At 38.5% G+C, this 27677-nt stretch overlaps 1 protein-coding gene and 1 long non-coding RNA gene across 3 annotated transcripts in view; one reads left to right on the top strand and one right to left on the bottom strand.

Annotated features, from left to right (window-relative positions):
* Positions 1 to 4591: 4591 nt before the first annotated feature.
* The window catches only part of asic2 (acid-sensing (proton-gated) ion channel 2), a 480215-nt gene continuing 457129 nt past the window's right edge, over positions 4592 to 27677 (bottom strand). For both annotated transcript variants that reach the window (XM_042002156.1, XM_042002149.1), the window contains 7 exons: positions 22842 to 22992; positions 22485 to 22541; positions 12393 to 12546; positions 11500 to 11591; positions 9761 to 9840; positions 8984 to 9052; positions 4592 to 6586 (listed from right to left, as the gene is read on the bottom strand). In XM_042002156.1, coding sequence (XP_041858090.1) covers positions 6485 to 6586; positions 8984 to 9052; positions 9761 to 9840; positions 11500 to 11591; positions 12393 to 12546; positions 22485 to 22541; positions 22842 to 22992 — 705 coding nt within the window. In that variant the 3' untranslated portion in view covers positions 4592 to 6484. The remainder of the gene's footprint in view (positions 6587 to 8983; positions 9053 to 9760; positions 9841 to 11499; positions 11592 to 12392; positions 12547 to 22484; positions 22542 to 22841; positions 22993 to 27677) is intronic.
* Positions 8404 to 26630, top strand: LOC121650595. Its single transcript, XR_006012302.1, has 3 exons — positions 8404 to 8415; positions 8697 to 8698; positions 26549 to 26630. It is a non-coding gene; the product is annotated as an uncharacterized LOC121650595 (long non-coding RNA).

The following is a 27677-nucleotide window of genomic DNA, read 5'->3' on the forward strand; positions in this document are numbered from 1 at the left end:
GATTTCTTTTCTTTAGTTGGTGTAGTGTGACTCTGCCTTTGTCCAAGTTACAGTTGAATAAAGAGAACATGTCAGTCGATGTTAGGAGGATGTAGAACAGATGTCAAGAAGGAAAGTGAACTCTACCAAGCTACTGTACAATTGATCCAACATGGTTCGTTATTCCTGTGGCCTTTTCTAAGAGTTGTGGGATACTTCGTGCCAACTTTTTCCCCAACTACAGCTTCCAAAAGTTAACAATGTCTTCTAGTCCGTATTCATTGAGAAATTACAGCTGATGCCACAACAGCTACAACATGCTTTACTACAATCACATGAGTTAAACTGTTTCTCAACATAAATAACAATTCAACAAAAATTTGTTTATTCGTTTCATTATTTCTTCATTACAGTTGGAAACATACAGACATACCTGACACAAGTCAGGACAGTCAATGTGCCTGTTATCATCAAATGAATTACCAGGCAAGGAGAAAATAAAAGAAACAAAGAAACAAACAAAAAAAAAACAAAAAAAACAAAACACATATCCATTTACAGTACAGTAATTTGCCATGCCTCTTTTCTTTACATTTTACTTCCAAGATGCCAAACTTACTGTCATCTTTTAAGGTAGTCTTAAGCAGTAGTTCTTTAGGGTTTCTAAAGGACTTTTGTCATAAATGTTGGAATGTTGTGAGAAGTGAAAAAACAGAACACAATTCTCTTCCAAGCAAACAACTCCAAGCAGCCGGTTTAGAAATATGGCCGATGCTTAAGTAAAAATCTAAACTTTTCTTTGACTCGCACCGACACAAACTGCCTGGCATCTGAAGCCTAAACTGCCATTGTGATAATGAACCAACTAAGTTAGAATAAAAAGAAAAGCAGCAGAAATTAGTGAAATATGACTGATATCAAAATGGGCCTTTTGTCAAATCAAGCAAAGAAATCTGGAGGGAAAAAAACAACAAAAAACAAAACAAAACAAACAAGAATATGGAGTCAGACAGAGAGAAAAACAAAAGCATTTTTCTTTATGAAGCAGGAGTGTCTTTGACATTTTTTTTACCATCACGGTGCACTTCAAACCCAACAACATAGTCACATAGAAATGATTCATCCAAATGATAAAATAATTTGCTCTTTAGGTCAAGATTCAGCTGTTACAGAATCCTAACGTTTAAAAACAACTTTAAAGTCAATGACAGAAAAAATAGTAAAAAAAACAAAAACAAAATAAAACCAACAACATGGTTTTACTGGTGTCTTATTATTTTACTAAAATAGCGTAAATATTTATTCTCTTAGAATGAGCCATTAATATATACATGTCGTGGGTCCACAAACATGGCAGCTGCCATATTGGTTTAACCATTTTTACTACGGTGTCTCTGAAGAGACAAACAACTGTGTGTGAAGTGAGAACCCTCTGAGTTTTTAAACTACAGTACTGGCTTTTGTTGGATAGGTGTTAGAGCACCATTTGGGACATGGAAGAAGACACACAGTTTTGAAGTATTTATCTGTAGTGTAGTCATCGCTGCACCTGAGGCCACTGGATCCAGTCACAGATGAAAACATGTTTGTGTCTGAAAGTATTTTGGTCACTGACGGCCACCATTCATTTACATCTGTGCTTGGCATTAGAAGTCATTGCCACGAGATGTCGGTGAATCTTACACACCGTACCTTTAAATGGGTAGGAGGCCTTGGTCTCCTATCTAACTTACTATGGATGTTCTGATACCATTTTCCACTGTCTGATACCGGCTCCGATACCTGGGGTTTAGGTATCTGCCTATACCGAGAACCGATCCGATATCTGTGTTATGTTATTAAGATGCCCACTAAATTTATAATTTAAATAAATTGTTTTTATTGTAAAATTTAATGTGTTATATTTTTACTGCCATTCAATGGCGTAGCATAGATTAAATTATAAAACATGAAATTTCTATAACAGCTTACAGTTTAATTAATCATGATAATCACCATGTATGCCTTAAATATGCCTATTTTTTACTTCATTGTATTAACAGGAAGAGCCAATGCTTACAAATATGAAATATTAACTAACCTTTACTTATGTTTTTTTTTCCACTTTTTTAAATTACATTATCACTTTAGTTGTTATAACAAATTCAATATTTCATGAAGTCTAGACCTATAAAAAGTTCTCATTTGTGCCCCCCTTTTCCTGGCCAGTGCACCTGCCTAGCCTCCCATCAAAGCTCTCATCACATTCATGGCCCCTAAATGATCAGACATTTGTCTCCAACATCTGCACAACGCCAGTGATTTAAAACAAAGGCATCAGGTGAATGTTTTCCACAAAGGACAGGGGCTGCTAATCTAGGACAATAAATTCTAAAACATTTTCTGACATTGGGGTAGCTTTTTGGCTTATCTTCTGCAAATTCCTTCTGTTTTTAAAAAGCATTTGCCAGTGTTTGTTTTTGCTGCAGTTCATTGCGCCTTTCCTTTAAAACAACAAACTCCTTGTGCTTCTTCATGTGATGACAACCCAGATGCTTTATTAAGGCACTAATGTTAAATTTGGCAGCTTTCATGTTGCCTCTGGAAACTTTAGTCCTACATATTAGGCATGTTCTGCTAGCGGGATTTATTTTTATTTTTTAAATTGTCCTGTCCAGCATTGTGGCAGGCAGAATGATGGTCTGGCTGCTGTGTTGTACCAAACAAATTTGTTTTGTTTCATTCCTACCTGTTGTTCCATGAGGGACCTCATCAGAAATGGTGTACATCGAAGGATGTCTGTAAAGAAGTCATTCTTAAGGAAGGAAAACAGGGAGAAAAGGCAGAGGTATGATAAAAAAAAAAAAACTAAAATACAGATGTGACCCATGCCAAAGCTTTTCATAAAGTATTGTGACAAGCACTGTGTTATTGTGGTGTTCGATACTGCAGAATGTGATATTGATCTGATACCAAGCAAATAAACGGCCAGTATTGCCCATACCAAAACGATGATAATAAAGGTGGATAAATCATCAAATGACTAAATCTGAATGAATCAAAGTGCTTTTGCTATTTTTCCTTTAAATGATTATTAAAAAGTAATTAATAATCTCCAGTGCTCTTGGGAAATTTGGTTAAATATTAAAATAATCCAATCTGCAACATAAACATGTAGTTAAAATCATATTTTTTTTCTTTTACCGTTAACACAATGAGGCAATTAAAGTCAAACTTTATTCAGATTGTTTGTTCCAATTCCAATAAATGTAGTTATTCAAATAACAAATTTCAGCAAGATAAATGTATCTTATCTGTGGGGGAAAGGAAGATGGGGATTTCTCTTCTCTCTCTGTTTCTGCAGCCTTCTGCTTTCTTTCACATGATTTTTCACATATATGTTGTGTGGCAGCTGTATCTAACAGCTCTTTTTGCAGATTATAGAGTGGTTGCTGTCATTTTCTCCCTGGAAATATTTGCACACTCTTAATCTCTTTTCTTCCCCATCTGCTCGTGTGTGTCCTGCTGGCCTCTGCCTTCATGCTTGCTTGTCTACCTGCTGCATCATGTGATGGTACAACATCACAACACAGGAGTATGGAGAGTGTGACTGCCTACCACCACTGTGTGTTTTTTTGGTGGAAGATTAATCTTGTGTTTTTCCTCCTGCCTGTTTAGATAACTGAAAACAATCTCAGGCAGTTTTGATCATTAGTTTTTCAGGTGAATTTATTTATAGGAAGTTGGACTCATTGAGTTTGTTCCACATTATTAAGATAATCACAGTTTCTATGCAGTCTGATAAAAAGGATCTTTCTGTAAAGAAAAAGCATGAAATAGTGCAGTGTGAAAAGAATGAAAACCATGGCCATTTTACAAAAACCATACTTAAAAATGGTCACAAAGAGAAATGTTTGCAATGATGTTTGTTCAGAAAATACATGAAGACTGGTTTTCAAACAGTTTTATTCATTGATGAATGTTGTGCTACATTGGATGGAGTTCTGGAAGGTTGGTGGATGGCCACCATGTCCCAACAAGGCTGCAAAATCAGCAGGGTGGTAGCAGAGTGATGCTCTGGGCTGAAAAAAGATGGTGTGAGATGGTAAGAGATGGGCCATCTGTAGTACAGACAACACTCCATCCCATGAAGCAAAATATACCACAGTCTTTGACTGTTGTGGTCATGAAGGGAGAAAGACTCATGGTGTGGGCACCCTTGACCTTAACCCTACTAAGAATCTGTGGAGCATCCTTATAATGATGAGGGAGGGAGGCAGTTTAGCTCCAAACAGAAACTTTGGGAGATATTTCGTCTCCTCCAGTGAGCTCCAGGCAGAAACTACCTACTGAAATTCAAATGGATGAAAGAGTTAAGGTGATAACATAGACCTGTAAAAATTAGTTTTTTTGAAAAATGATCTCCTACACAATGCAAAACATGACTGCTGTATATTTTCAGTTCTTTACAACCTATTTAATGTTTTGAAACTGTTGCAGAATAATTTGGAACATCATGTATAAATCTCTCTGAAGTGTGGACTCATGTTAGCATCATCTTGTGTGTGAAGCACTTAGAATGTACTTGTCCTTACAAATTAGCTTGTTTTCATCAACACAGACCAACAACTGCTGCAAAACACCTTTGTCATTTAATCATTTCACATTAAAAACACACACTGTATGCTGCATCACAAAATGAGAAATCGCTATCCTGCGGTAACGACTGAAGCCAAAGTAGAAAGAGGAAACAGCCAGCGTTGTCGCCGCCAAGAGATGCGAGACTCATTTATCTCGAATCCCCGCAGGTCGGTGGAGGACTGTTCGTCAGAAGCCACAACATGAGAAAGTACACAGAGACGGCAGGTCGAGCCACAGATGGGAAATCATAATTCAAAAGTCTCACAAAGCACTTGAATTCATTCCTACCTGTAATGTACATTTTCGCAGAGACCATGCGAGCATGATCATGGACTAGAAATAGAAAACTCAGATACACTAAATCTTCTAAATAGTCTCACAGAAGCTTTTGGTGTAAAGCCACATGTTATTTATGTAACAGTCTGAACACTGAAGGTTCAGTCCTGAAGAGGATGTCTGGTGCTCACAGCAGAGCGTGTCTTTCATTTTCAGCATGACATTCAGCTAATCCAAAATGCTACTGGTTGTTACATAAACCAAAAACTGCAGGAACAGTATTTAACAAAACAAAACAAAAAAAAACAAAACAAAAAAAAAAAAAACTCTGGACCTTGAGTTGAAGTTTCATCAAAGTCTTTTAAATCTCAGTTATGTCTGCCTTGTACCCGTTTTATGAGAGAAAAATTAACACAATTATTTACAGCACAGCACAGCAGACTCGGCATACTAAAAAGAAGATAAACATCCCGTCTCTTTATGTTGTAATCATTTTATAATCATTAAATGGATTTTAAATTGAAAAGTTTCTTTTTAAGAGGGACAAAGTGAAAGGTCCTTGATTAAATGGAAATAGCTGTCTGAAATATCAGCCTGACATTCTCAATTACACAAAAGATTAACAAAACCCATACATAAAATGCTTGGCAGACAAACAAATTCAGATTACCTAACTCAGCTGGGTGCTCAGGTGAGGTGCAGCAGCCATAAGTAAGTATTTTACGCACATAAATGAACAGTTAGGGTACAATGTCGCTTTATAGATGCCTGTAAATAAGAGCTGAGCACCGCAGGAGTCGCACAGCAAATTCATCCTCCAGTTGATTGATTAATCATAAAGTGGCAGGTTGAAATTTACCAATGCAAATCAAATTTCACTGTTTAAGTTTAAAAAAAAGCTAAATATTTAGGTGTTTCCTCTCAGCAATGCTTGTCAACCACTGAACCTTCTACCTTAGTGATGGCTAATTATGAAGTGATCAATTACTCATTGGAGTAGAATTTCAAAGATGGATCGATCACACCTGAACTGTGATTGTTCAGTCTGTACATTCGAAGGCTGACGTCTCACCTGGGCCCTCTGCACGGGCTTGTCCTGCAGATAAAGAGACAAATGGCACACGTACAGAAAAGCAACACTGTGGTCCAGCGTAAAGAGAGCAAGATAGATTGACGCATGCACTTTGAGACCAACTTTGTACAGTTCATTTGGCAGTGAGCAACATGAATGTGTTTGTTACATAGATGTTCTGCACAGGGATGAGACTCCCTTAATGGACGGTTGCCCCACCCAGTCTCAGGTTTTCTGTGTGCGTATAAATGGAGATCCCACTCAAGGTCTGGCAGCAGAGGCCACCCTCCCACTACAGTACAGGGCAGGGTGACAGAGAGTCCCGATAAGTCCAGCTGACAGCTCCTTAATCCCCATTAGTGCCTCAGACAGAGGGGTGTGACAGAGCGCAGCACCGTCCTCAGACCAACCCCTGCACTTGTCCTCGTCTCCTCCCCTGTTAGGGTCTTGCAGGATGCCGTAACAAAGGATGTGTGGCGCGACCTGGTGCAGGCAGCTGCTGGATGTGTGTGGCTCTGAGGGGGAAGGAGGAGGGCTTCAGCAGGCAATCTCCTCCAAGGTGCCCAATGTTGTCTGCAGGGGAACTGTCACAGTGTGGCTGATGGAGTCAGAGTGGTTTGCCACCGGGTCGCAGGAACTCTGGGAAATGAGGAAAAAAAGTTTGAAAGCTTTAAACTTTTAGAGCAGGAGCAAACATACAAGTTTATAGTTATTAATACTGAAGAAATGTATGTTTGATGTAAAAAAAATGTTATTTGGTATTTACCATTTCTTGACATTCGGTAAATAATTAGGAGGATAAACTTCAACCAGGTGCAAGCACTTTGTTTTAAAGCAGAAGTTCTGGTATCTTGTTTGCCTGGAGCATTCAGGCGTGTTAATGCCAAGGAGGAAACACATCAGCAATGATCTTAGCAAAACAATTGTTGCTGCCCATCAATCTGGAAAGGGTTGCTAGGTCATTTCCAAACAATTTTTTTCTACACTGAGAACAAATATTCACATGTGGGAAATATTCAAAACTGTTTGCAAGTTCAGCCCCAAGATCAGACGCTGCAATGCTGAGAGAAACAACAAATAACCCAAGAGCTTTCAGAGACTCCACATGCTTTGCATGCTAGCATGTTAGATTTTAAAGTTTATGACAGTGGCATTAGAAAAAGATTGGACAAACATGGCTTGTCTGGAAGATATGCAGGAGAAATCCTTTAGTCAAAGTCTAGACCTCAACCTGAATGAAATACTGTGGTGGGACCTGAAGAATGGGCCAAAATACCTCCACAAAGATGTGAGGGACTGATCTGACTGCATCTTCTAGAAAATTGTAATATCAAGTTATCATCAGTCATTGGTTTTACAAGCTATCAAATCACTGGTTATACTTAGTTTTTCCTCACAATCCTTCTGCACTTTAACTTGATTTTTGTTAAATAAACATAAAAAAGTCAGAGTAGGTAATTTATTAATTCCATGGCGAAAATTGACCTAGTTTTGGAATCTGGTAAGGAATAAAAAACGCGTTTAAACATCCGAATATAAATATGATATTAGTAATGGGGTTAGAATTTAGGTGATTTCTTTTTCACAACTGTAACTTTTACTATGGTCTGAGACTTGAATAAACTTTTCATTGCTGTGCCTCTTCACCAAAACCCAAGTGATTCATTCCAAAGCTTCATAAATAAATAAAGCTTTATAGAGACTCCTGAGACCTTTTCCCAACAATCAGCAGCCATGGGGCTCCTCTGAGCAGCACTCTGTAAATAAAGATAATCAATTGATGGCTAGAAAGCAGGAGAAAGCGTTTTCATCTACTTAGTTTGCAACCTTTTTATAAACTGGCAGGTAAAACTTTTTGAGTCCATTAACGGGGAAAATCATAACCTTTTTCTGGCTATAAAGAGACATTCAGTGGACTCTGCATTGGCAAACTGTGCAGGGGCAGCTACAGAGGACAACATCTGCATCCTCCCCACAAAACTCAGCACTAAAGTCTGATCATGCAGATTGATATTCAGAAATAGAAACTCTTGTCTGTGACAAGCAAAGGTGTTTTTAGAAGGAAAAGGATGCTGGCATTTATATAAAAAAAGGAGCACTTTTCCAAAAATGGGACATACTGTATGATGCACTTCTGTTGCAATTACTGACATTTCACTGGTGGAGGGAAGAATGAATCCAGATAACAGGACCTGAGAGAAACGTAACATTTTCTGAAGACAGTGTCACAAAGCCTGAAGCTTTTCTGAAAACTGACAGACCGGCTTTGAAGCAGCAGAGCTATGTATGAAAATCATTGTCCTTGTGTCTTGAAAACAATGAAAGAATGTAAAGGATGGTCACGCTGCAGCAGACTTGAAAGGAGGACTCATGAAAATGGTGCTGCAGACTTAAAAGCGAGACACACCTGCATGTTGCATCTGGTTTTCATAGAAACCAAACAGTTCAGGAGGTTCACAATTGCACAAGTTAGAATGAACCAAATGAAGGTTTTCAAGTAAAACTAGAATCTTATAGTGTGGTTTGTCAGGTGTTTTTGGCTCTAGAAACATCTCTTGTCATCTGTGTGATTTGCAGAACAGGTACTGTCACATTGATGAGGATGACACAAATATCCTAAATGGGCAGATAACAGTTGGTATGAGGATGGTCCCGGCATTTCTTAGGCACTACTTCAACACACATACAAAGAGGTATAATTACAAAGACATGCATGTTAGGTTAATTGATTACTCTAAATTCTCTCTAGGAGTGTATGCGAGTGTGAATGGTTGTTTGTCCCCTATGTGTTGGCCCTGCGATGGACTGGTGACCTGTCCAGGGTGTACCCTGCCTCTCACCTGTTAATGCTGGGATAGGCTCCAGCCGTGACCCGTAATGGAACAAGCGGTACAGAGAATGAATGAATGAATAATTACAAAGAGGGGTTTCATATGCATGATCTGAAGGAAGGAAATTATATTGAACTGACATGCTCCTCTTAAATAGAGCTTTCAGTTGAGACAACAGCAGAAAAGAGTTAGAAGAAGCTCTCACCACATCCTCTCCATGACTTTCCTCCTCCTCTTCTCTGCTCAGCAAGTCCAGTAGTCGGTCTTTCACAACCTGCAGATCAGAAAATAAGTCAGAAAGCCCTTTTTTTGCTTGTAAAAGGTGATCTCCATGTGTTCTCTATGTAATGACAGACTGTAAAAGGACTTTTGGCTGCAAAGTAAAAGTGTAATTAGATGGTGTATAGAGCAACAAAATCTGTTACAATCATTTTAACACAAAGGCTCTTAAAAGTTTCTTTTTTTCAATTACTCCATTATGGTCATTAAAATGAAAAATCAGAAATAAAAAAACTCAGCTGTTATTTTTTCTTGTCATATCTAAAAGGCCTGTGAAGTGGGACAAAATGCTCTAAAAAGAAGCACACAATGGAGAGGAGATGGAAAAGTATGATCACACAGTCCTTCATCAGTCAGCGCCGAGGTATCGCTCTGTCCTTATCTGCTTTTCATATCAGGAACATTGTGTCTGTTATCAGTTGTTGTTTTGGTCAATGTTTTTGTCTTCCCAGAAAAACCAAAAACATGAGTCACTGAAGGTTATTGCTAAAAAAGAATGCAACATTAGTTGTCACCCGAATTTATCGTAACCAAACTAGAAAACCAAACCAAACTAGAAAAAAGTAAATAGAAGCATCATTTACTACTGTTCCATGAATTCACAGGAATTCATCTTTTTTTGCCTTCGAATTGAAAACAAGTTGTTGGAAATGCAACTTGGGAGAATCTGCTGAGAAGTGATGTGTGTAGAAGAGAGACTGACCTCATATGCATAGTCAAACAGTTCTAGGATGGTGAGGATGCTGGCTCCAATGAATAAACCCATCTGACCCCCGATGTCACCTGCAGAAAGACACGAGTACAGTTAGAAAAAAAAGAGAGGAAGAAGGAAGCAGAATGTTTTCCTTGGTTGTAGCTGTTGTTTTACAGCTAAGCACATGACTGGTTTCTGATATGCTGGCAACATGTGGCTCCATTGACAAGCACAGACAGACAGACATGCAGTTTTTCAGACTGAAAGAAGTCTGCTGCCAAAAATTGCAAAGCACCTGTTGATATAGGTGAAATAAAATGTAAATCCATGTATTCATTCCTTACATCAAATGCATAGTTTGAAGCTTAATCAGCTGGCAAGAGACTGCACTGCAGTTTATAGCACTGAGAAAAATTACATAAAAAAATGTAATAAAATAAAACTAAGTTCAAGCTTTGTTTTTTATGCATACATACAATCACAGGCCACCTTATTAGGTGCACCTTAGTATTACAAGGTTGGACCGACATAGACCTTCAGAACTGCTTTAGTTCTGTGTCATAGATTCAACAAGGTGTTGGAAACATTCCTCAGAGATTTTGCTCCATATTGACCTGACAGCATCACACAGTTGCTGCAGATTTGTCAGCTGAACATCCATGATGAGAATCTCCCATTCTACCACATCCTAAAGGTGCTCCATTGGATTGAGATCATTTGACTACAGTGAACTCATTGTCATGTTCAAGGAACCAGTTGGAGATTTTGCAGCATGGTGCATTATCCTGGAAGTAACCATCAGAAGATGGAACACTGTGATCATAAAGTGATGGACATGGTCAGCAACAATACTGAGGCAGGCTCTTGTGTTTAAACCACAGAAAGTTGGTACAAAGGAGGCCAAAGCGTGCCAAGAAAATATCCCTCATGCCATTACACTACCAGCAGCCCAAACTATGGATCCATGCTTTTATGTTGTTTCCCAACCAATTTCCTGTCATCTAAAAACCAGCTAACCAATTCTCAAAGCATCTGGGTCCAGACAACTGCTGCTCACTGAATATTTTTTGGGCCATTTTCTGCAAACCATAGAGATGGTTGTGTGTGAAAATCCCAGCAGATTAGTAGTTTCTGACATACTCAGACCAGTCTGTCTGGCACCATGCTGCACTCAAAGTCACTTAAATCTCCTTCTTTCCTCTTCTTAACTTCATTAAATCATCTTGACCATGTCTACATGACTATATACACTGAGTTGCAGTATTAACCTGCATATTTACAGGTTAATACTGATGCTTTGGAAGCGTGCAAAAGTAAATTGAAATGTCTGTCTCTTTAAGGCTCCTCCATAAAGGCTCAATCTGGATCACTGCAGTAAACAGCAATTATACTAATGTTTTTTGATGACATCTTTAAAAAATGAAGTAAAATCTGAAGACACTTTGGACTCTGGGATTATAAAAGCCTGTAACACCAGAAAGAAAAAACAAGAAACCAAAAAGCATAATAATTCCTTCTTAAAGGAACCAAAGATCAACCAAAACTGAAATATTTAACTTATTTACTCAACAGAAATTTGGTGTTCCCTCCGACAATGTAAAGACATCATCAGTAGATTTGTTGACCATCCACTTGGGCATCTTTGAATCATCTCATCATCTTTCTTTTCTACAAATAATCAGCAACATGCTTGTAGACCAACACAGACCTCTTCAGATAAAAATCAAGGTGCATCAAAGCTAACATACCCAGCAAGCCCGCCACCTCATAGGCTTTCTTCTGCTCAATGGTTTCGTAGTTTAGAGCTTCAAAGAACACATCCAGAACCAGGATGTTGTCTCTGCAAAAAGGATAAAAATAGACATTTGTTAAGATGTATCTCACCTCAGGTCATCACTTCATAAGAAACACAATGAGTAACTCAGCTTGTCTGAATCAAAGCTTTCAGATATTTGCAACTTTCCTACAGGTCTATTAAAACAATGTGGGCTGTACTGGCATCTGGCACAGTGAAAGTTCTCGTCTTGTATCTGCATCAATCCCCTCGGTGAGGACGCTTAGCTCATTAGATAAATTTACACTGAACTGTGGGTTTGGAAATATGGTAAAAAGTAAAGATGAGCTGAACATACTGTATGTCTACATTCATTTCCCTCTTTCTCTTCAAAACCTATTTCTATGAAATTAAATTAAATGAAAAATAATTTATTAATTCCGTGGAGAAATTATAAAGACCTACATCTGCTTCATTAAATAACTGCAGGCTGCTGATTTGCTGTCAATCAACACTGCTATAAAAAGCTTAGATTTTTTATCAGTCATTAGCATAAATGATAGAAAATGCTGCATAATCTTAAATATTGAATGATTTTTTTAAATTAACTTGTATTTAGTGTAACACAAGACAAAACTAAGTTTGCTCAATTTGAACCAAAATAAGGAAAAATTGATTTTAAGGAAGAAATTCCCCCCAAAAGAGAGACTTTCTGTGATTTACACCCTTTAATTAATTTGATGGGCTTCATTAAAGTTTCATTTGAGCCATCGTTTGCCTATTAAGACCTGAAGATCATTGCTGTAGGACAGCAGACATATAAAGAAACCTCTGCAGAAAATGGAATAAGAAAAGCCGTCTACTCACGTGATGTACTTCTCCGACTTGTTGAACTTCTTCTGCAGGTAGCGTGCCGAGGTCTTGCTGGGGATTTTAACCATGGATAACTCTTTGTTGTAGCGGGTCATATTGCACGGTGTCCTGCACATGCAGTTGCTGCTCTCCGCAGAAGACAGTTTAGCTTTACACAGACATGTTGATGGAGAGGCGGAAATTTGGGCGGGAAAATGTAATGAAATTCAGGAGGATGGGATGAGGATGATAGGAACAGGGGAAGAAGTTGTAGAAAAAAAATGAGATTTAAATTCTACAGTATTGAACATCTAGTTTAAAGTGAGCAAATGAAGTAAAGGGCTGAATTGTACCTGAGTAGTGTTCACCCTGGGTTTGGTTAAGTATTACATCATTGATTAGGATGTGGCCCTGCTGATGTGGTCATGAATATTATTGACAGCAGATAATGTTCGATTAAGGCCCACAGCCCTGAGAAAACTCATATGCGACTATGAAAAAGTAACCCCCTCCCTTTTTTTTTAAAGGTTCTCTGCCAAGGAGCAATAATAAACTGCAATAAAAAGGGCCAAAAGGAGAATCGTCTGCAAATCAAACAGTCAATATATTCATCTAATAAAGAATAACAGGATCAATTGTCAGCAGGGAGCACAGAATATATCATGTATGTTATCATAAGTGCAAGGTAAGATGAAGAAATTAAATCTGACAAGGTCAGCAAGGAAGATTTTTATATGACAGAAAGGCGACATGAGTTACCATTGAGATATTTAAAAATTTTAATAAAAGACAAATGTGCAGAAGGAACTATAAATTTACTTTAAACATTTTAATCCTGTACTAATTATAAATTATTTAACAGATGGAAAATTCTGCTTTATTAAGTAAGTGCCAAATATTCAGTGCCTCCATCCATCATCCATCCATCCATCCATCCATCCATCCATCCATCCATCCATCCATCCATCCATCCGATATGATCAAACCGCCTGAACTGGCTCCATTCAACAGAGATGATTTGTGTCTTTTTTTAAATCCCTCCCAGATAACCAAACTCCTCACCCAGACTGAGGAGTTTGATTATATAAACCATCGCAATGTGTGTTTTGTAAAACATGAAGCTGCGATCCCTGCAGATGTTTTGGATTTCGGTTTGCTGGTTAGACACTAACCTTCACTAAACCACCATTTCATGCTACTGGAAAATCCACTACTGACAATTAATATTACCTTTAATTGCATCTAAATCAAGAAAAGGACTTTTTCATTAGCATAAGTTGTGCTTTTAGATTATTTTTTGTATCAACAAACTGATTGTAGAGTGAAATAATCCTTACTTAGTTAAATAAGATCTGATGCTACAATAATGACTTTCAATTAGTTTTATCTTTTTTAGAGCCAACTGTGCTTTAATGCTTTTTCTCCACTGATGAACAAGAAAACAAACATAACACTTGTGTTTTTGAATAATCTCCCAATCTATTTACCTAAAATCAAAGGCCACATATAACATGGTCATAGAGAATAGCAAACGTGACTGTCAACATGGCCCTGTATGCACAGCGTCTCAAGTCATGTGGGTGTTTATCCTGCAGAAGCCCTAATGACAGTATAAGTCACTGTCAGCATCACAAAGCAGAGGATGTAAAGCAGCAAACACAAACATGCCCTTGAGCAGCATGGGTGGAACAGCCTTCACGCTGGCAGCGACAAAGTCCCGCTGCAGAAAGTTCAATTCAAGCTACCGCTTTGGCAGTTTGAGGAAAAACAAACTTGAGTGTGCTGGATAATTTCATGTGAAGCCCACAGCCTCCTACATAACACCAACTCTCTGGCAGCGGTGATGGTAATGCTAAGCAACATAAGCCTCTCAAATATAGCTCTGCGGAAAACCTCTGCAGGAACGAGGCCGCTCGCAAATCACTTCCTTAAGGTCTGATTTTCTGATGCCGCTTAAAAAGATCTCATATTCAGCTTACCTGGAAAATCTTTGGATTCTAAATCTGTGCAACATTCATGCATCAGGATGGAAAAAGAAAGAAATTATGCTTGTTACTGACTGCAGCAGCTCTGTGGTAGACTTGCAGATCACTGAGCAGGAGACGGAAATCCCCCATGGTGCACTAATCATTGGCAGGGCCACACAGTCATGTAACTGTAAAAGGAAATTCAATATGGCTTCACTGTGGTCTCTTATTTTTATTCAAATGAGACATTATTGGATTCATGAGAGCAAAGCCTCATGCATTCAAATGGTTGATTTCTTTGTCTTCTCACCTTTGTCCACACATCACACATTTTCTCTCACTCTCAAGTCTAAAAAGAACAAATTAACATAAACACTTATATAAAAGGCTTATAAAATATTTAAATTAATATCTTTAAGACATGATTAGGATACGATTTAAGATAGATTGGATGGATTTTATCAGAAATTACTATAATAGTGTTAACTGCCTGAATGCACCATTTGGAGCCTTCTGCCTCCTCAAACACTAATGACAAGAGAAATAAAATACCCACGGAGCACAGATGAACCAGCTTCCTTCAAAAAATGAGAAAAATAAATGATCAGATGTGTTTCTAAAACTTGAGTGTCATAGTTACACACCCAATCCAACTCTGGCGTGTGAAACCTTCTCTGTTGGGTAAAGCAAATTGGCATTTGGGGTTTGAACTAGAATTTATTTGCATTTCATGATCCAAGCTAAGTGTGTGTGTGTTCATGCATGTGTGTGTGTGTGTGTCAGGATTGAGAAAGCTTTCCACTTCCAAAAACGAAGCCAATTACAGGGAAAGAGCTGTCTGGAACAAGCTGCAGAGCCTTCATGCATCACACACTGTACCTTGTGTTTTTGAGTGCATGTTAATGACGCATTGAGGTACACCGAATGCCCTCCTGGTGTGGGAGTCTGAAGCCTTCATGATGATTGCCTGAAAGTTTTGTTGCCCTTGGCTACATCTTTTTTGCGCCTTCCTGGCTTTTTCACAAATCAATTTACCATTGGGGTGAGTAGAGAGAACGATGTGAGAAGAGAGAAAGTTGTCATAATGTGGCTGCAACTTCTCAATGATGTTGATGCTATTGAATCTAGTCATTATTTGTTTTCAGTGACAAGGAGCTTATATTTATCAAATACACAGATCCAGTTATAACTAATTAATACAAGCTATCTTATCTTATCTTATCTTATCTTATCTTATCTTATCTTATCTTAGCTTATCTTATCTTAATACTTACATACTACCTTTATTGTAGCTTTAATTAAAGAGCTCTTCGGGATTAGTTATTGTTTTTATTATGGTAACTTGATCAATTACAGCTTTATTAATCCCGAGGGGGGAAACTACATTGCCAAGGATGCTTAAAACAAAAACATAAAAAAATAAATAAATAAATAAAATAAAATAAAACAAAAACATACAACATCAACACTACATTAATAGACTCTGCTACACACCATTACAACATCATTGCAACACAGAACACAACCATTAAAACATACAAATACAATGAAAATCATAAAAGGTGCTCATTATAAAAGCGCACCGCAGCAGGAACAAAAGACTTCCTTAAACATTCAGTTGAGCACCGAGGCATCACCATTCGCCCACTAAAAGAGCTCTTAAGTTCACTTAGAACACTGTGGAGAGGATGGTCTGTGAAAGACAGAACAGTTCTTAGTTTGGTCCTCATCCTATTGTCCACAATAATGTCCACAGAGTCCAAGCTCAGCCCCACCACTGAGCGGGCCTTTTTAATCAGTTTGTTCATCCGATTTTTGTCTTCCGAGGTGATGCTCCCACCCCAACAAAGTACAGCATAAAACAAGACACTGGCCACGATCCCCTGATAAAAGACAGACAGGAGCCTCCTGCTCACATCAAAAGAATGAAGCTTTCTCAGAAAGAACAGTCTGGACTGGGCCTTTTTGAAGACAGCTTCACTGTTCTTCCTCCAGTTCAATTTATGGTCCAGATGAACTCCCAGATACTTATAACTTTCAACTATTTCAATAGCCTGGCCTTTGATGAAATCAATAATTAACTCCTGTGTTTTGTTTACATTTAGCTGTAAGAAATTGGCCTCACACCAATCAACAAAAGAGTCAATTTCTTCCTTGTAAACCAGATTATCATCCTGAGAAATCAGGCCCAACAAGGCAGTATCATCAGAAACTTTCTGCATCTGACAGGATGCATGATTGTGTCTATAGTCAGCTGTGTACAGAGTAAATAAAAAAGGAGATAAAACCGTGCGCTGTGGAGCTCCAGTTTTTGTTAAAATCATTTCGGAACATTTGTCACCCAGTCTTACAAACTGAGGACGGTTTAAAAGATAATCTAAAACCCAGGCAACAGTCTTATTATGCAAATTAAAATTCAATAACTTATTAGCCAAAATATGTGGTTGTATTGTATTAAAAGCACTAGAAAAATCAAAAAACATGATTCGAATAGAGCTACCAGTTTTCTCAAGGTGCTGGTAAACAGTGTGAAGCATATACAGTAGAGCATCATCCAGGGCAAACTGTAGTGGATCTTGAAAAGATGCCACCTGTCCTCTCAGGTGGCCAAGAACAACCCTCTCAAAACACTTCATAATATGTGATGTCAATGCTATAGGCCTGAGATTAGACAAAGTACAGTTCACATTCACTTTCTTAGAGATGGGTACAAGACAAGAAGTTTTCTATATTGCTGGTATTTTGGCTGTAGACATAGACATAGACGTAGTAATAAAATGAAAAACAGACCCAAGTTGCTCCGCACAGACTTTCAGGGCACGAGGGTGAACACCATCCGGGCCTGCTGCCTCATTAGGCAGCCTTAGCCTTAATAAGCCTTATTAGGCTTCAGGTGCCTTAGCTGCTGTTGGACACCACTAACACTAAAACTAATTTCTGGAGAGGAGATTTCCACATTTTGTGCAGCAAGTGATGATATTATTTGGGCGTGTTCATGTGTGAAATCAGTATGGTCAAATCTAGCAAAATACTGGTTCATATCATTCGCATTCAACCTCATCCCATCCGGAGAGGATTTACTAGCTCCATACCCAGTCATAGTTTTCATACTGTCCCAGAGACTTTTGGTGCTACAATCTATCACAGAGCTTTCCAATTTATCCTTATATTTCTTTTTACTCTGTCTAATTACTGTTTTGAGCTCTTTTTGTGCTTTCTTGATTGTGTCTTTATCACCACTGAAGAAAGCTAACTTTTTCTTATTAATTGCAGCTTTGACCTCCTTGGTCACCCAGGGCTTATTATTTGCAAAGACTTTGATTTGCTTACAAAAGGAAGTACCAGATCCACACAGTAGTTAATATAACATGTCACTTTGTCAACAATGTCATCCACATCATTACTATCGTCCTCCAAAAACACAGACCAGTCCGTGCATTCAAAGCACCCTTTTAGTGTCTCACACGCCTCCCCCGACCATACGCCCACAGTCTTATAAGTGACTGGCTGCTTCTGCACAACCGGTGTATACTTGGATCTCAGCAGCACAAGGTTATAGATTGTCCAAGTGGAGGAAGGGGAGAGGAAACAAGACTGTCCTTGATGTTCGTATAAAACAAGTCAATTGTCTTTGTTCCTCTCGTGGGACATTTGACCATCTGTTTAAAAGATAGCAGCGTAGAAGAAAGAGAGCAGTGATTAAAGCTCCCCATTATAATAACCAGGGCATCAGGGGGAGGAGCGCTGTAACTTATGCATCACTTTCGATACTGTCTCTGTAGCCAGCTTTCCATTATCGGATGGTGGGATGTAGACAACAGTAACAATAACATGCGAGATCTCCCTGGGAAGGTAGTAAGGTCAACAACTTACCACCAGCAGCTCGATGTTCTCATTACATACTCTTTCCTTTACTGTTGAGTGATCCGGGTGGCACCAGCGTTCGTTCACGTAGGCAGACATACGTCTGCCCTGCTTTTTAGTTGTCACTTCAGGTCTCTGTCCATCTTGTAAAGTGTAAATTCATCTAGCTTCACGTGGGACTCTGGTATCTTCTCCGTCAACCAGGTTTCCGTGAAGCACATAAGACTGGTTTGCCAGTATAGACATTCATAGCGGACACACGCCGACAGCTCATCCATTTTGTTACGAAGTGAGCGAACATTTCCCATAATAACTGAGGGAAGCACGGGCTTGTAACCCCGCCACCGATTTTTAACTTTAATTCCCCCTCTGCAGCCTCATTTCCTGATTCTACATTTGATGTCATGTAGTTCAATGTCCAAATCAGGTTTATAAGTGACAAATGGCGTAAGTTAAGAAGTTCCTCCCGAGTGTAGGTGAGCACAGGTAGGCCTCCTCCACTCCTGACTCGCAGGGTTTGAGCGGGATGCCAAAAGACCATCGCGCCCACACACAAAAGACACATTAGGATGTAAATGTCAAACTAGGCCATGATTAAGTTGAGAGCACCTTGATTACAAAAGCAGAGTCTATATAAAAAAAAAGATTGCTAAAAAGCAATAAAACATCCAAACTTCTCTCTACCTCGCACACACGTCCACGACAGTGTCGCCAGCCAAGGGGGGTGGCGCTGCTAATTACTGACATCTAGTGGTAAAGATGAGCTTTGCAATGACTTTAAATGCCAAGCCCAGTTGTGAATAGATGGTGGCCATCAGAGGCCAAATCTTTTCCAGACATGAAGATGTTTTCATCAGTGACTGGATCCAGTGGCTTCAGGTGCAACAATGACTGCACTACAGGTAACTACTCTATGTAGGGCATTACTAAACCCAAACGGCATTCTGATTCCCATCAAATAAAGCCAACACTGCAGTTTTATGACTCAGAGGGTTCTGAATTCACATCCAGTTGTTTGTCCATTCAGAGACACCGTAGTAAAAGTGATGGTAAAACCACTGCCATTTATGAGGACCCACGGCAAGTAGATATAAATGGCTAATTTTAAAAGAATTAAAACATGACAGTTATTTTAGTAAAGTAATCAGATACAAATACAAACAGCTTTTAATGTTATATTTTTTTTTTTCTGTCATTGACCTTTGATTTGGGACTTAAAAGGAATCCACCCTTTATTGAGCAAGAAGACCACAATCAGCGACTATCAGACAACAGCGCTGCAATCCTGCAGGGTAATTCTCTACAGGAAAGTATATTTTCTTGTTTATGCCATTGCCAGGCTTGGATTGTTGTCTCATCAAAGAGCATGATCTGGTTCCTGCAGGTTTGTTTACATTAGGGAGTCTGTGGCTTTTCATTTAGCATCTCTTCGGACTGGAGAAGAAACAGCAAACCAAAAATATATCTGCAGGTTTTTAAGTTGCACAGCTGGAATAATCTCGTCAATGAACAAATGAGGAGTTTTTTTCATGTCTGGCATCATCAAAGCTTTTCTCATTATTGTGCAGCAGAATGCCGAGAGCAGAAACCAGTCATTTACTCTTGCTTGTGGACGACCTTTCTTCATCCATTCAGGCTTTGTGCTGTGTTCACTTAGCTCATCATCATCATCATCAGGTAACTTAGTATGAAAACTGTAAAACTGAAATGAACTTGATCCTCATGAAGCTAATAATGGTATCAGGATAAACAAACATGCCTGTAAACATGTATTGTCTGTGGCAGTGGGTCAGATCACAGCAGTATACCCGTTCCAGCGTTTAATTTCCTGTTTATCTTCAGCAACATGACAATGTGAGCAGGAAAAACAAACTCGTATATTGATGTGAACATTTGACTCATGGGATTACTACGGAAATATGTTGTGATGGTTGTAACTGGACGATTCCGACCACTGTTGTCCTGATCAATAATTCATACCCAAAGAGATGAGAAAACAGTCTAATGGTGGAAAACGAACACCTTAAATATAAAACAACATAACTGCAGTTTATTGAATCAAATCACTTGAGGAGTTTTGATTTTATCTGTTCAGATTTAAAACAATTATTCTTGTGATTTCTGTTTTTCTCTTTTATTGGGACATTTTTATTGAATATTTTTTTCTACTCAACAAGGTCCCAAAAACTTAGCAAACGTCTTGTAACAGGCCTGTGAAAAAAGTTTTTTTGTGGACGTGATGTGTGTAAATATCACGATTTCTTCCTTTCAGCTACATCCAAATTTTTCCTCCTCGCACATTTTTATCCTGCTATCCTCCTCAGCCTGACTCACCACACCCACTCATGCATCTGTTTCTCATTTTTTCATTTCTTTCTTTCATCATTCAAAGCGAATCCTACCTGCTCTTTGTCAGACTGACACTTTCCTTGGTGCTGTTCATGTGCTGGACTTTATTGTCAGCTTGCTGTTGGTACTTAAGAGTAAACAATAAAACTGGTAATCATCCTGCCTCATCAACACCAAAGATGCATACAGAGCATTCACTTTTTGTTCAAGGTTTCATAGTGATGAGAGTCGGACCACAGCGGAAAGCCTTCTCCAGCACATCCCAAAGATTCTAAATAGGGTTTAAGTCTGTACAATCCATGTGTGAAAATGTCATCTCCTGCTCCCTGAGCCACTCTTTCACAATTTGAGTCCAATGAAACTTGGTACTGTCATCTTAAAAAATGGCCGTACCATCAGGGAAGACGGAATAAACTGGTCATTCACTATATTCTGAATTACTGAATTCCTATTAAACATAGCTGTGGGTTCTATTGTTGTTTTATTTTACAATAAGATTTCAACAAATGTTTAAGAGATCACTCATCATGATCATGAAGGATTTTTTTTCAGACCAAATTTCTTCGTGGTATTGATGATGGTTTCCAACTGAGCTTTAGTGGTTTCAGCGTCTTCTTTTTCAGGTTTGGATTTCAAGTGCTCAAGTCATCCAGCTGGGACAACAATTGGGTCTGTGATTAGACTTCAGAAAGGATATCAGAACTGAGCTATGGACATAATCTTTTCCCATAAAACTCACTTTTACTGCTTGCATGCATCTGCATTCGGGTCCATTGCTGAGAGTTTCATTTACTGACTGTGACACATCAATAAATTTAGACAAAAAGAGCGCCCATCCAGAAGGAATATTGGGGACCCTTTGGACCATTACAGCCTGAGATTGATGTGTTGTAAATGATCAGATCATGTTATATTATTTTACTTTCTATGTAGTTACGTGCCTAATTTGTTGAAGAGTAAATCAGCTTTATTGTTGCCTCCGTAAGTGACAATGACAATAACTGCTATAAGGGTGCTTTAGCTCCTAACATTTTACTATTTGGGCAATAAAATCTTTTCATATTTGAGTATTTTTCTTTTGGTGAACAAGCAGCATTACCCATGTGCACCCCACCTCTGCTTCTCTCAATATTTTCAAGCCATACTTATGGCCTTTAAATTGATAATGAAATACAGTATACGTTATAAAATAACGCCTCATGATCCTGCTGGCATAGACAGGCAAAACCATGACTTTTAAATGCCTGCTAAGGAATTAAATTTACATTTAAATGTGAAATAAAAAACAGCTTTATCTGACTTTCATGAGTCACTCTCAAGTTAATGGTGAAATATAACAGTGAGGTGTGAGGGAAGTTTCATAAATAGTCAAAACAAAAAAAAAAAATCAGATCAATACTTCCAAGCAGCTGGATCAGCCCACATAAAACTGGCAAAGTTTATATGATATCTTGAATCTGAAGGAAGGAGGCTGCCAAACATTTGACATGTCCTTGTAAATTTACTTTAATGCAAAAAATATGATGCATTATCTTTCTGGCTATCCATGCATTAAATTGAACTCTAAAACTGCTGTCCCTGTTGGCTCTGATGCTGCTTACAGACTTGATGAGCCCTTCACACACAAGCAGCAGTTTTAAGATGCCTCCTCTTGATAAATCAAAAAGTTCAGAAGTGACATACACTGAAACTTGTGCCCCTTGTGACTGCAGGCTACACACTGTTTTTTAAATGACATGACACCAGTTTTCACCTGCTGTCTGAGTTGATTGTTTTCTGCATCTGTATTAAAATTCAGCACTGCTAGGCTTAGAAGCAGGTTTAGTCTGCTTCCAAGATATATGTAATTATAATCCTTTGCTGAGCCAATAATCACATACCTGCTTATAGTCTGTGGATCATGTTTAAGTGGTGAATGGTGACTTACCTAGAGCAGGCTCAGCACAGTCTTTGTACTGCTCCGGTGTGCAGTATGAAGCATCACCTGAGAATATTTTGAATAGTACACGTTAGAGGAGGTGTCAATTCAACGTAAGTGTTTAAACATTAACTTCTTGGAAAATTCAGCAAAGTGTTCCATGTGGATGAATGCAGAAGAAGCACTTTGTTCTCTGTCTCTCTGATGCATGCTGTAATCGAGGGGCTTTTTGAAATGCCCACACCTAATCCAGTATTGACTTGTCATATCAATATAAGGCCTCTCAATCTTTTATTCTACATAAAATGCTGCAACCTTGGTAAAAACTCTCATTGGTGTGTGGATGTTTCAATACATTGAACTCACCAGGCATGTGCACCATCCTACAGTTGCAGTTCTCCACGATGTAGCGGGTTTCGCAGTCAATCCTGCAGGCGGTTACACTGTAGACCTGGAAAAAACCCGACTTCAGTGCTTTTGACTCACACTCTCCCCACGGGGGAGGCAGGTAGGTCAGCTACAGGCGAGAAAAGAAGTGGAAGGTCAGGTTAGTACGTTTCTCACTGTTTACTGAAAACAACAGTTATTGACATGTACACTACCCCTCAAAAGTTTGGGATCACTTTTCCATTGTAGTTAAGGGGAAAGTGATCCCAAACTTTTGAAGGGTAGTGTATATACCGTTTTTATTTCAAAGCTCTATACAACCATACATGCCAGTAAATTAATTAATGGGTGAATAATAAACGGCAAATAACAAATTTAATAAAACAAATTGTATTGCTGAGTTCAGATTTGACTTTACAAATTTCACAATTTGGACTTGTGAAAGCTCATTTGCATATTTACAAGTGATATTTTTGAACTTTCTTCAATCTCATGAACCTATTAGAGAGGTTTCTTTGTAATATCCCGTAATCCAAAGTAAATCTGTCAATTGATTGTCTGATTTATTAATTTATTCCTTCATTTTGTAATCTGCTGAGATTTTAACCTACTCTACAAATATTCTATATAAATGTACTAATACCAACTGCATCTTTCATATGTAAGAGGGCCACTTTGCATCAGAGAAAATTAATAATTTTATATAATGACCAGCAGATTTTAGTAGCTCTCCTAAATACATTTCTTAGTCCCTGGAACTCAAGGAAGCAGAAGTCTCACAGCAGACCAGGTGCTCAGGAAAACAACAGATCTGTCAACAACCAAAAAAAAAAAAAAAACTAATCGCACAGTGATGGGAGCACATCCAAATGTTCTCCTCCTTTTCCTGTGGTTCTGAGGACTGGGACAACAGATGAGAAATGAGGGACACCACACTGAGCAGCGTGGAGGCCCATCTGCTCCACAGCACAGGCACCAAAATCTAGTGGTGCACGGTATCCATCACGCTCTGTTCCCAGTTAGCTTCACTGTCATCACTCTGCATCCCACGTGAAGCAGCTTCCTCTCACTCTCTTTTTTTTTTTTTTGGATGAGGTGAAAAGTAACATCCTGCCAAGTTAAATTTGGCTCCTGTCTGCTTGTTGGTACTGACATGATCTGAAACCCTGCCCCCACCCCTGTCATGTGATTTGTACCTCTACTTTGAGGTAACATGTTTGCAGATAAACTCATTTCAACAACACTTACTGGTGAGTTGGACAATAAATTAAAACTGAGTCCAAAAAAAAAAACAATCTTGCATGTTAAAAACTCAGTGTCCAGAAGCCTCTAACCATCTAGATGCAGCCATAATGCCTCCTCTGATAATTAAAAATGTCTATCTTGAGGTGAGTGGAAAGCACAAGCAGTTTCCTGACATCCAGGAGCTATTCATTTTATCAGAGACTTATGAAAGGTGCTCCTCAGCAATCCTTAACCTTTACAGTCACCTTCAAACCTCAGCTAATCATCACTCCTAGCCTAATTAGAGTCAGCTCTAGCTGTTTCCAGATAAGATTATTTCTATGTAATCAGATAATCCAAGGTGCTCAATATCATTTCTCACTGCGTTGAGACCTGCTGACCTGATTATGTTCAATTTAATAAGAGCAGAGGCCTGTCCCCCACTAAGGGTGTTATTAATCAATGCTCTATTCTCCTGTTTTACCAGAGTAATACTCTAATTAGACCTTACTACTTGGTCAACCAGGAACGTTGTTAAAAAGTTGAGAACAGGAAGAGTTGCTTTAAGGTCAGTCTAAAAGCGATGGTTGGATGAACTGGGTCTCAACAACAAATCTGAACAAAACTGCCATTGTGTGTATTGTTCTGTTTTACAGAATATAGCTAAACTGCAACACAATGACCCTGAGCTGAGTCTTCATGGAATAATGACTTTTTTTTCATCGTTGTGAAGAATGACTTTCTCAATAAAAGGAGCAGCATGCCCTTTTAGTTTCAGTTAAAAACCCACAGAAGGGCAATTTCTATGTCTGGAGAGCTTAAATATAAAATTGCTTTGAGAGGATTGATTCATCCCTTACTGTAGGGCCTGCAGTTTATGCCTGAAGCTCAGTTGATTGAAGCTGCTTTGATGTTGACCTAATACTACTGGGCCAAAATGAGTTCATTTGTACTCTTTTTCATAGTCATTTACCCAGGCTGACTGATGAGTATACATTAAAAATATCCACTAATCACCAGTTTCCTTTTCTTTTTTTTTTTTGTTTTCTACTTGTTCCATAAAGCTTCACTTTGAAGATTTGTCTTAGACATTTAAAATAATCATCCTCATGAGTTCCTTTTTTTTTTTTTTTTTTGGGACATATTTGAAAGTGCTTGATACAGGTTGAGAGCCAAAGACATCTGATACAAAGTGAGGCTCTTCATTAATTAGCTGCAGCTAATTTTTTTTTCTTTTTCCCTCTGTGCTGGGTTGTAGTGACTGCATTTTCACAGACGACGGCCTGTCTCGCCCTGCCAGTCACAGTTCAGGGCTGACAAATAGGGACCTTGGAGGCTCATTTCCCAAATATGCCTAACCATCTCTGGATAAATACAGTATCTCATCCTTCTTTTCTGCTGTTGAGGAGACTGAACAGCGTTCAATGCAAAAGATGTGAGATGGTGAAGCGTCGTTTTGTTGGAGAAAGTGTTTTAATGCTACCTGAAATGCTTCACTTATGTGCCAATTGACTCACTGTCATTAAATTTATTTTTACTGACTCTATAAAACAACAATAAATAAAAAAATAATCTCCAATCAGTCCTAAAAACTTGGATGAGATCATTGGCCACCACTTGATGTTGGATTTGAAAACCACCACTTGATCTCTTGACGCCCTGCCAACAGGGTTTTTTAAGAAGGTTTCAGGATGCATGGGCTTAGATATCTTAGAGACTGTAAACACATCTCTGCTTTCAGGTGTTTTTACACAGACCCTAAAAACAGCCACTACTAAAAAAAAAAAAAAAAAAAAAAAAAAACTAGACTTGTCACTCATGAGCAGCTACAGTCCAATATCAAACCACACCTTTCTTAGTAAGATTATGGAAAAAGTTGTATTTCAACAACTACACAACTTCTTGACACTAAGTAAGTGTTTTGATATCTACCAGTCAGGTTTTTGGCCACACCACAGCACTGAGACTGCTCTAGTTAAGGTCTTTAATGAAATCCGCTTGAGCACAGAAAGCGGAAACAGTTCAGTCCTGGTACTACTGGATCTTAGTGCTGCATTTGACACTGTCAACCATATCTTACTAGACCGGCTGAAAAGCTGGGTAGAACTTTCTGGCACTGCAATTAATTGGTTTGAGTCCTATTTAAAAGACAGGGACTATTTTGTGTATAAAGGTAAATATAAATCTGAGCGAACCAAAATAATCCGTGGAGTTCCTCAAGGCTCCATCCTGGGCCCACTGCTTTTCAACATCTACATGCTGCCACTTGCTCAAATTATGAAAAACAACAAAATATGTTAAAACAGTGTGCTGATGACACACTAGTTTACATAACCATCTCATCAGGAGACTACAGTTCGATCCAAACTCTGATCAACTGCATCGATCAAATTAAAAATTGGATGTGTCAGAACTTCAGTTAAATGAAGACAAAACTGAAATAATAGTTTTTGGAGCCAAAGAAGAAAGATTAAAAGTCAGTACTCAACTTCAAACATCTAAGTTAAAATCTAAGAACCAAGCCAGAAATCTCAGAGTTGTCATGGACTCAAGACCTGAATTTTAGCAGTTATAGTAAGACAGCTATGAAGTCAGCCTGTTATCACTTAAAGAACATATCAAGGATTAAAGGACTGATGACTTAGCAGGATTTAGAAAAACTTGTCCATGCATTTATCTTTAGTAGACTGGACTACTGTAATGCTGTCCTCACAGGTCTCCCTAAAAAGTCCATCAGACAGCTGCAGTTAATCCTGGACCCTGCTGCTCCAGTCCCCACTAAGACCAAGAAAGTGGATCATATAACTCCAGTCCTCAGATCTTTACTCTGGCTTCCTGTTTCTCAAAGAATTGACTTCAAAATCCTACTTTTAGTTTGTGATTCATTATGAACCAACCAGATCCCTCAGGTCATCAGGGTCCAATGTACTTTCTGTTCCCAGAGTCAGAAGTAAACATGGAGAGGCAGCATTCAGTTTTTATGCTTCTCACATGTGGAACAAACTCCCAGAAAACTGCAGGTCTGCTGAAACTCTTCGCAGTTTTAAATCAGGGTTAAAAACTTTTGTATTTTGTTTCATTTTATCTATTTTATTTTAGCTTTTTATTTTCTGTTTTCATTTCATTTCTTTTATTTCTTTTAAAGTTTGTTTTTAATGCACTTGTTATTATTTCCTGCACCCTGCTGTAATACTTTTAACGTTTTATGTAAAGCACTTTGAATTGTCTTATACATGAAATGCGCTATACAGATAAACTTGTCTTGCTTTACTCAAATTGGAGGAAGTGCTCCACCCACCAGCCATTTCCCCATGAGGTATTCATGGCCCCAGGACACCACAACGCTACTTCTTTTACAGCAACCCCACATTATCTCCTCGTGAATCCAGTCCAAACCTTTAGAAAAGAATTGCTACATAAAAATACTAAAACCTAACAACACCTCAGACTTCCTATACAACTCTGAGCCCTGTCATCTGCAGAAAGTGTTTCATTGATGGACAAGAAGTTGTGAACAGAGAACTGGCCAGTCAATTTGTGAGATGGTGCAAAACCAATCACCTCATCTTGAACACAAACAAAAGAAATTAT

This window comes from Melanotaenia boesemani, chromosome 2 (assembly GCF_017639745.1).
Source record: "Melanotaenia boesemani isolate fMelBoe1 chromosome 2, fMelBoe1.pri, whole genome shotgun sequence".
Lineage (NCBI taxonomy): Eukaryota > Metazoa > Chordata > Actinopteri > Atheriniformes > Melanotaeniidae > Melanotaenia > Melanotaenia boesemani.